The following is a 10565-nucleotide window of genomic DNA, read 5'->3' as shown; positions in this document are numbered from 1 at the left end:
CATTGTAGAATAGTAGTGAAGACATCACAACTAAGAAATAAAACATCTAGAATCATGTAGCAACCAAAAAAGTGTTAAACAAATCAAAATATATTTTAGATTCTTCAGAGTAGCCACCTTTTGCCTTGATGGCAGCTTTGCACACTTGGAATTCTCTCAAACAGCTTCATGGGGATATTTTCCCAACAGTCTTGAAGGAGTTCCCACATATGCTGAACACTTGCTGGCTGCTTTTCCTTAATTTTGCGGTCCAATTCATCCCAAACCATCTCAATTGGGTTGAGGTCGGGTGATTGTGGAGCCCAGGTCATCTGATGCAGCACTCCATCACTCTCCTTCTTGATCAAATAGCCCTTACACAGCCTGGAGGTGTGTTTGGTCATTGTCCTGTTAAAAAACAAATTATAGTCCCACTAAGCTCAAACCAGATGGATTGGCGTATTGCTGCAGAATGCTGTAGTAGCCATGCTGGTTAAGTGTGCCTTGAATTCTAAATAAATCACAGACCATCACACCTCCTCCATGCTTCATGGTGGGAAACACACATGCGGAGATGATCTTTTTCACCGCCTCTGCATCTCACAAAGATATGGCGGTTGGAACAAAAATCGCAATTTTGGACTCATCAGACCAAAGGACAAATTTCCGCTGGTCTAATGTTCATTGCTCGTGTTTCTTGGCTAAAGCTAGTCTCTTCTTCTTAGTGTCATTTAGTAGTGGTTTCTTTGCAGCAATTTGACCATGAAGGCCTGATTCACGCAGTCTCCTCTGAACAGTTGATGATGAGATGTCTATTACTTGAACTCTGTGAAGCATTTATTTGGGTTGCAGCAGAGGTAACTCTGGGTTCCTGTGGCGGTCCTCATGAATGCCAGTTTCATCATAGTGCTTGATGGTTTTTGCGACTGCACTTGAAGAAACGTTCAAGCTCTTGATATTTTCCAGATTGACTGACCTTCATGTCTTAAAGTAATGATGGACTGTCGTTTCGCTTTGCTTATTTGAGCTGTTGTTGCCATAACATGGACTTAGCCCTATTTGGTAAAAGACAATCTTCTGTATACCACCCCTACCTTGTCACAACACAACTGATTGGCTCAAACGCATTAAGAAATAAAGAAATTCCACAAATTAACTTTTGTAACGGTTGTCGTTGGTGGAAGAAGGAGAGGACCACGGTGCAGTGTGGTACTTGTTCATGATCTTTTAATTACACTAGGACAAAAATAATAAAACGGAACAAACGAAACAGTCCTGTCTGGTACAGAGACAGAAAACAACTACCCACAACTCAAGGGCGAAACCAGGCTGCCTAAGTATGGTTCTCAATCAGAGACAACGATTGACAGCTGCCTCTGATTGGGAACCATACCAGGCCAAACACATAGAAATACAAACATAGAACAAAACAGAATGCCCACCCCAACTTACGCCCTGACCAACCTAAAATAGAGACATAAAAAAAGAAACTAAGGTCAGGACGTGACAACTTTTAACAAGGCACACCTGTTAATTGAAATGCATTCCAGTTGACTACCTCATGAAGCTGGTTGAGAGAATGCCAAGAGTGTGCAAAACAATCATCAAGGCAAAGGGTGGCTAATATAAAATATATTTTGACATGTTTAACACTTTTTTGTTACTACATGATTCCATAAGTGTTATTTCATAGTTATGTCTTCACTATTATTATATAATGTAGAAAATCGTTTTTTTTTAAAACCTGGAATGAGTAGGTGTGTCCAAACCTTTGACTGGTACTACAAATATATAAATTTTACTCAAACCACCCGTGGGCTGGATTGGAACCCCTCGCGGGCCAGATGTTTGACTCCTGTGGTCTAATGGGTTTTATAATCTAATTTGTCTACTTTTTAGTCTGGATGTTGTTGACTAGTATCTTGGAGCCCAAGTCTGATAAGCATGGCATATAATTCCCCTGGGCTTGTCAACCACATTCCAACTACTACTTCATGAGTAATACCTACTGACTATTACACCAATTATCTCCTCTTTCTATTTTACATCCATACAATTAACCTTTTCATGTCTCATTCACAGCGTAGAGCCTACATAGATAACGACCATATAATATTACCAATACTGACCCTCAATAAGTTATCATACTTATGAAGTACTGTAAATATGGAGGTCAGACAGCCATGTTGATACACTGAAGTTAGACCACACAGACACGTTCTCTATCTAGCCAACGTATTATGACTATTGTCTGAATCTGAACATGGTCTTGTGATGAAGTGCTATGTAAGAATTATGACAAACCAAGTAGATGTCCACGGGTACAATTGGAACATAAATACTTGTAACACAATAGCTACAGTAGCCTAAAGAACACCCTTTGTACTCAATTTCAGCCCGTGGTGGTGCGACAGAGTACTCTGTATGCACTCTTGAGTTGGGTGGAGGAATAGCCTTGTGTAGGACTGTCACTGAAGCTGCTTGCCAACACACTCCATAGTTGCTTTTACAATTTTGTAATTAGAGTACATTATCTTTTAATTATGCAACTCTACAAATGCAAGGAAAGCTTTCATTTTACATGTCTGCCTGTCTCAATCAACACAACAACAGGGAAGAGTAAATATCCTCAAATGTTATACCTAATAGCTGGAGTAGTTTATTTCTGCTGAATACTCTGGGCAGGAATCCAGCCTTTTATTTAATGGATGGTTGTTCAACATAGCAGGGAAAGGATAAACTGTGCACCTATGTTAGTGCACTCACACAAACTGGGCGAGAGAGAGAGAGAAAAGAAAAAGATGGAGGGGTAACAAGGTGAAAGTCAAGCTCAGGGTAAATGTTGATTAAAGAGAGCTCAGAAAGAAAGATGTATTGAAGTTCCACTCCCTAATGATGTAGGCTACATAGACTTGCTCTTACTTTACAGAGGGCCGGTTGATACACTGGGCCCTGCTGAGTGCTTATCACCAACTCCCATTGAATGAGAAACCAAATATATATGTGTTATAATAAATCTTCATAAGCACTTCCTCTGTGCTCCATGCCCAGAGATGTCCATGTCCCCATATCGCTCAATGCCCTGCCTGCTGATGCAGCGGACTGGAAAGGAGCTGTCTCTGCACAATGCCATTTTGCAGTATCATTGATCTGACAATTCCAGAAAATCATGTTTATCAGTAAATAGCCTACCCTTCTATTTTAATGCACTATGATGAAGTGTTGTTCTGTGCTTCAACTATGAAATATCTGAAGGCTTGATGAAAACAAGTTATGATAGTGACCCCCCCCCCCCCCCAAAAAAATTACATTGTTGCTATTAAAGTGGCAATCTGCAGCTCATGCAATTACAAAGTGACACCCCGACCCTGTTATGGTAAACAGCTGAGGGTTGGGGCTGTAGAAATTGTACCATTCTCAAATTCATACATATCTATATGGACGCAAGTGCTTAACTTTGAGAAGAAAATGATCGTTTTAAACATGATTTGAAGCTGTTTGTTTAGAATTGTTTAAAAACAACGGAGTAGCTTAAAAATAAGCGTATATTTTGTGTTCTGATGGGGTACACACATTTTGTAAGCTGATGAGGTAGTTATATTCTTCAAGAATCAATGGGTAGCCTAAATTTAATTTATTTAAAAAGTTTAAAAAAACGGATGTAGCCTACAATCGCAGATTGGCCCTTTTTAAATAGGCTGTAATAACAATAATCATCATCAGTAGTATTATTGTTATAAATATCATAATTCTCATGCCACAGGGACTTCTATTGGTAATGACACAAGCAGCTGCACTGACAGGAGAGCATGACAGCTTTGACATTTTCATCGCGCACTCTGTGCACCGCGCCTCTTTTTCTTATTAACGCCTAGAAATCAGAAGCGCACAAGACTCGCCCGCGCACAGGATTACATATATAGCCGCACACACACCTCTTCATCCCATGTTTATAGGATATACCGAAGTAAGGGAATCGACACAGTGGGAGAACAGGAACACGGGTAGGTTATTCTTGTGCCTGCACCCAGCCGGAGATGCCAGGACCTTACAGCCTTTTCGGCATCATGTAGAACATGATGAAGCCCTGCAAGCCCGTGTTGATATGGAGGAGTGAAGTGGACGGAGTGACGGATACTTCCCTGACCGAATCTTCAAATGTTAATGCCGACAAGATGGAGAAACAGACCTTGGTGACGGCTATCAGTTTGTCCATGAGCCTGGCATCTCTGGCACTTCTCATCGCCGCTATCATGACCGACCACTGGTACGAGACGGACACCACACAGCACAGGCAGAACTGCGACCAGTTCGGGCCGGACGCCAACGACCAGAAGAACCGGCGGATGCCCATCTATCACCTGCCCCTGATGGACAGCAGCAATCCTCGGAGGAACCAGGCGCTGCTCCGGGCGATCCACGTAGGGAGTAGAGAGGAGGAGCTCCTGGAAAACTGGAGGTCCATTTTGGGAATGGGAATTTTAGAAACGGAATGCGGGCGGCCTCTATTCTCCACTTACTCTGGACTTTGGAGGAAATGTTATTATCTAGGAAAGGACAGGGACATCGACAACCTCATTGCCAAGGGTAAGAGATGCTGTGGGGAATTTGACCCGGGGTCCAGTGCGGTGCAGTGAAACCGCATCCATTGGAGATATAGGCCTAAACATCTGGCAATGGTAGGCCTATATGTAAATGCTTAAAAAGTTACATTCCGTCATTTCAATGAATTAGATAATACATCCACTGACCCTCATGAGCTTAGTACAACTGACTTAACCCATCATAACTCAAGATGTAAAGTTGTTTTAGTTGTTATTTCAGTGTGTGCAAACAACAGATGTAGCTTCAAAACATGTTCTAAACTATCATGTTGTCCTCGGGGAGATGTGTGGGTCTAGCCTATCTGTAAACCATGGGCGTGCAAAGTTCTGTCTATAAGGCAGGTTGCATGCACGCGTGCGTGTGTCTATCATACAGACCTCAAAAGAAGCTCTGGTCTGATCAGTTTTAGACTGCATCGGACAGAAAATCAACGTTGTTAACATTGACCTGACACGAAAGGTATTTCCACCATGCGAGCCCAGTGTGCACTTCACACTCCAGGCAACGAGAGAGCGTTGCGTGTTAAATATCAACTATTATATTCCTATGATCCATATCATTTGCATGAGGATGGAAAGTGGCATCAATATATGTGATTAATTCCGTATGTACTAAATCCATAGACGCGCTAAAGTCAAAAGCTCGGATTCTCAAGTCAAAATTTTGTTGTCCAATTAATATAGCAAATGAAAACGAAAATGTTATTAGGACAACTTTTTGTAATATTGGTAGAGCTATAGTTTTTGTGGAAGGGGAGGAGGTCAGATCCCTGCCATAGTTAGTCTTCTTTGCTGCCTCAGAGAGGGGACAATATTACATCACTTAAACAATGAAACCCCTTTTTGTTACCCATCAGAGATATAGGCGGAATTTCCCTATGTTTGACTTCCATAGCTTTCATAGTGCTGAGGAATATGTATATCATCTGCCATCTTGTGGGAAAATACACATTTACAGCCTCGAAAACCTTATTATGAAGTATGTTCATGAAACAGGGGAGTCCACTTTATAAATGAATACTTAATTAACAGCCACAGCTTTTCTCAAGACAAGTCTCCTTGAGAAACTCTTGCCCTTTTCTGCTACTCGTTATGTTCACAAAAGTTCTTGTCTCTATGCAGGTATAGCCCAGCGATGCATCACCATCAAGTACCATTTCTCCCAGCCCATCCGGCTCCGCAACATCCCGCTCAACCTGACCCGCACCATTCAGCAGGATGAGTGGCACCTCTTACGTATACAAATTTTCTCATTATGAAAGATATTCCCCAATGAGCCTTTCATTAAATGAATAATCCAGATACCTATTACTCTCCTACTACCTTCCATTCAAAAAGGAGGGCATATGTTAATTTACATGAATTAGTCATTTATACTTTAATACCCCCCCCCCCCCCCCCCCAAAAAGAATGTATTCATATATACCAAAAAAATGTATTCATATATACAGTGGGGCAAAAAAAGTATTTAGTCAGCCACCAATTGTGCAAGTTCTCCCACTTAAAAAGATGAGAGGTCTGTAATTTTCATCATAGGTACACTTCAACTATGACAGACAAAATGAGAAAAAGAATCCAGAAAATCACATTGTAGGATTTTTTATGAATTTATTTGCAAATTATGTTGGAAAATAAGTATTTGGTCACCTACAAACAAGCAAGACTTCTGGCTCTCACAGACCTGTAACTTCTTCTTTAAGAGGCTCCTCTGTCCTTCACCCGTTACCTGTATTAATGGCACCTGCATTAATGGGACCTGTTTGAACTTGTTATCAGTATAAAAGACACCTGTCCACAACCTCAAACAGTCACACTCCAAACTCCACTATGGCCAAGACCAAAGAGCTGTCAAAGGACACCAGAAACAAAATTGTAGACCTGCACCAGGCTGGGAAGACTGAATCTGCAATAGGTAAGCAGCTTGGTTTGAAGAAATCAACTGTGGGAGCAATTATTAGGAAATGGAAGACATACAAGACCACTGATAATCTCCCTCGATCTGGGGCTCCACGCAAGATCTCACCCCGTGGGGTCAAAATGATCACAAGAACGGTGAGCAAAAATCCCAGAACCACACAGGGGGACCTAGTGAATGACCTGCAGAGAGCTGCGTAGTGTGTTACCATCAGTAACACACTACGCCGCCAGGGACTCAAATCCTGCAGTGCCAGACGTGTCCCCCTGCTTAAGCCAGTACATGTCCAGGCCCGTCTGAAGTTTGCTAGAGAGCATTTGGATGATCCAGAAGAAGATTGGGAGAATGTCATATGGTCAGATGAAACCAAAATATAACTTTTTGGTAAAAACTCAACTCGTAGTGTTTGGAGGACAAAGAATGCTGAGTTGCATCCAAAGAACACCATACCTACTATGAAGCATGGGGGTGGAAACATCATGCTTTGGGGCTGTTTTTCTGCAAAGGGACCAGGACGACTGATCCGTGTAAAGGAAAGAATGAATGGGGCCATGTATCGTGAGTGAGTATTTTGAGTGAAAACCTCCTTCCATCAGCAAGGGCATTGAAGATGATACGTGGCTGGGTCTTTCAGCATGACAATGATCCCAAACACACCGCCAAAGGCAACGAAGGAGTGGCTTCGTAAGAAGCATTTCAAGGTCCTGGAGTGGCCTAGCCAGTCTCCAGATCTCAACCCTATAGAAAATCTTTGGAGGGAGTTGAAAGTCTGTGTTGCCCAGCAACAGCCCCAAAACATCACTGCTCTAGAGGAGATCTGCATGGAGGAATGGGCCAAAATACCAGCAACAGTGTGTGAAAACCTTGTGAAGACTTACAGAAAACGTTTGACCTCTGTCATTGCCAACAAAGGGTATATAACAAAGTATTGAGATAAACTTTTGTTATTGACCAAATACTTATTTTCCACCATAATTTCCACATAAATTCATAAAAAATCCTACAATGTGATTTTCTGGATTTTCTTTTAATATATTTTACTTGTGTTAATCTCAAGTACCCAAATAGGGCCACTAGATGTGAATGTTTCTCGTAATATACCCTCCCTTTGCAACCCTAGTGGTTACAGAGAGGGAAACAGTGTCTCTTGCATAAGCGCTCACCCGCTTCTCCCCTCCTCTTCCTTGAATCAGATCTGCGGCGGATCACAGCGGGGTTTCTGGGTATGGCAGCAGCCGTTCTGTTGTGTGGCTGCATCGTGGCGTCTGTCAGCTTCGCCTGGGAGAAGAGTCTCACTCAGCACGTCTCTGGGCTGCTCTTTCTCATGGCAGGTACAGTTTACCACACCTACTGATACCGTTTTCTTAAATAAACACAGATTCTCTCTCACACACACTCTCCTCCTCTCCTTGGGGTCCCTCTTCCTTCTCAGGGATCTTCTGCACCATCTCCCTGTGTACCTACGCGGCCAACGTGTCCTATGACCTGGCCAGGGTCCCTCCCTTTATCTACGGGCTACCCGCTGACGTGGAGCATGGCTACAGCTGGTCCAGCTTCTGTGCCTGGCTCAGTCTGGGGCTGACAGTGGCATCTGGATGCCTGTGCACCACTTTCCCCATCCTCAGCCATAGCAACAGCAAAGCCCAGCAGGGCAAGGGCAAGGCTGCCCCCAATGACTGTGTTTGACACACAACTTACTGCGTTTGATAAACAGTTTGCTGTGTGTTACACCCCCCCCCCCCCCCCCCCCACACACACACCAAGCCTCAGCAAGGGCCTACAGGCAGTCTAAGATGTCTGTGTCTACTGTGTTTACTGAGTCTGACAGAAACCTCACAGCATTTCACACCTCTTACTGCATCTTTCACATCAACTCTGAGCTGCAGCAAGGGCCTGCAAACCAACACCCCCAGACACCTGGCTGACTAACCCATAAACAGCTGCAGCAGGCGCATGGGACAATGCTGACTCCTGCATTTTCAGTCAAACACTGCTGCGTCAACCATGCTTCCACTAGACCCTGCATCTAAATCCATGGAGCAAAACAGCCTGGAATTATGGAACCATAATATATACAGTGAGCTCCAAAAGTATTGGGACAGTGACACATCTGTTGTTTTGGCTCTGTACTCCAGCACTTTGGATTTGAAATTATACAATGACTATGAGGCTAAAGTGCAGACTGTAAGCTTTCATTTGAGGGTATTTTCATCCACATTGGGTTAACAGTTTAGAAATTACAGCACTTTTTGTACATAAGCCCCCCCCCCTCCCATTTTAGGGGACCAAAAGTATTGGGACAAATATAGGTGTGTATTCAAGTAGGAAAAGGTTAAGTATTTGGTCCCATTTTCATAGCACACAATGGCTACATTAAGCTAGTGACTTTACAACCAGTTTGTTTTGGTTGTGTTTCAGATTATTTTGTGCCCAATAGAAATTAATGGTAAATAATGTATCGTGTCATTAAGGGGTGACTTTTATTTTAAATAAGAAGAGAACATGTTTCTAAACACTTCTACATTCATGTGAATGCTACCATGATTACTGATAATCCTGAATGAATCCTGAATATTGATGAGTGAGAAAGTTAGACACACATATTATACCACCAAGACATGCTAACCTCTCACCATTACAATAAGAGGGGAGGTGGTATGATATGTGTGCGTATCGTTTCAAATCCAAAGTGCTGGAGTACAGAACCAAAACAAAACATCTGTCACTGTCCCAATACTTTTGGAGCTCACTCTACATGCCATTTAGCAGACGCTTTTATCCAAACTACCTACACCCATGCGTCCATGCTTTTTCTGTGGTCTTTATGTGATTATGTTTGTGATTCAGCCTACTGCTACCTTTGCACATATGTTTTATGTATGCTCAGAATTCTGTGTAAATGTAAGTAATTGTCAAACAACTGACAGACAAAAACAGTTATTTGAAAGGAAAGTAACTATAGAAAAGAATATACAATTCTAGAAAGATGTGGCCCAAAACTGACATGGACATGTACTCTGACTATAATGGGTACATCAGAATATACTTAGAATAGCAGAGGCCTTATCAGATCTCTAACCAAAACTGTAAGGAAACCCATTGGTGGATATTCATTAGTTCTCTTATCAATGGACCCAGACCAAACCCCTGTGCATATGTGCCGAAACCCAAGTCAAGACTTCCCCTCGTCAATGGATATTAACCTGATCGCAGTGGAGACAGACCAAACCTCGGTGGATATGCACCTAAATCCAAGTCCACATCTCCCTCATTAATGGATATGAACCCCGATCCTAGTGGAGACAGACCAAACCTCGGTGGATATGCACCTAAATCCAAGTCCACATCTCCCTCATTAATGGATATGAACCCCGATCCTAGTGGAGACAGACCAAACCTCGGTGGATATGCACCTAAATCCAAGTCCACATCTCCCTCATTAATGGATATGAACCTGATCCTAGTGGAGACAGACCAAACCTCGGTGGATATGCACCTAAATCCAAGTCCACATCTCCCTCATTAATGGATATGAACCCCGATTCTAGTGGACCCTAATCTGAGTGTATTTACCTTAGATTACAGAATACATCCACTGAAACTATCAATGAACATTTGCCATAACCCCAGACAGTGGATATTTGTTGGATGTGCGTCATGCGGTCTGATTGGTAAATAGAGTTGGAGAATTTCAGAATATGCCTCCTGAGAAGAGAAACTGAGGAACTCTTGAAAGACGCATTATTTCCTTCAAACCATTTGCAAAGTCAATGAAATCATAAATAAAAAGTATTACCAAAACTGGGTTTGACATACTATGACTTTTATGCATTTAGCTTCATATCGTGGTAACTAGTAGAGTAGAAGTTGGTCAAATTCTAACCATGCCAAAATGATGCAATGATTTTCTGTGTTGTACGAGTAGTCTGTGTGAGTGTCTCTTGAATCCAGTGTATCCATCTCCTAAAAATTCACACTCAGGATCCACAAAGCAGGTGTTGAGTATGTGTTAGCAGCAGTCTGTATCTTGACATACTTGTGGATGAGGGCGTCTATAGCTCCCAGGC

The 10565-nt window shown here is 42.4% G+C and overlaps 1 protein-coding gene across 1 annotated transcript; it reads left to right on the top strand.

The window, feature by feature from the left end:
* The first annotated feature begins 3866 nt into the window (after positions 1-3866).
* On the top strand, positions 3867-10302 carry LOC109898883 (transmembrane protein 178A-like). Its single transcript, XM_031835573.1, has 4 exons — positions 3867-4566; positions 5706-5819; positions 7692-7829; positions 7931-10302. Exons 1-4 carry the CDS (start codon positions 4056-4058, stop codon positions 8182-8184), a joined length of 1017 nt encoding a protein of 338 aa, XP_031691433.1. The 5' UTR covers positions 3867-4055; the 3' UTR covers positions 8185-10302.
* Positions 10303-10565: the final 263 nt, after the last annotated feature.

The sequence above is a fragment of the Oncorhynchus kisutch genome, linkage group LG11 (genome assembly GCF_002021735.2).
Source record: "Oncorhynchus kisutch isolate 150728-3 linkage group LG11, Okis_V2, whole genome shotgun sequence".
NCBI classification, from domain to species: domain Eukaryota; kingdom Metazoa; phylum Chordata; class Actinopteri; order Salmoniformes; family Salmonidae; genus Oncorhynchus; species Oncorhynchus kisutch.
This window is presented reverse-complemented; position numbering and strand designations above follow the sequence as displayed.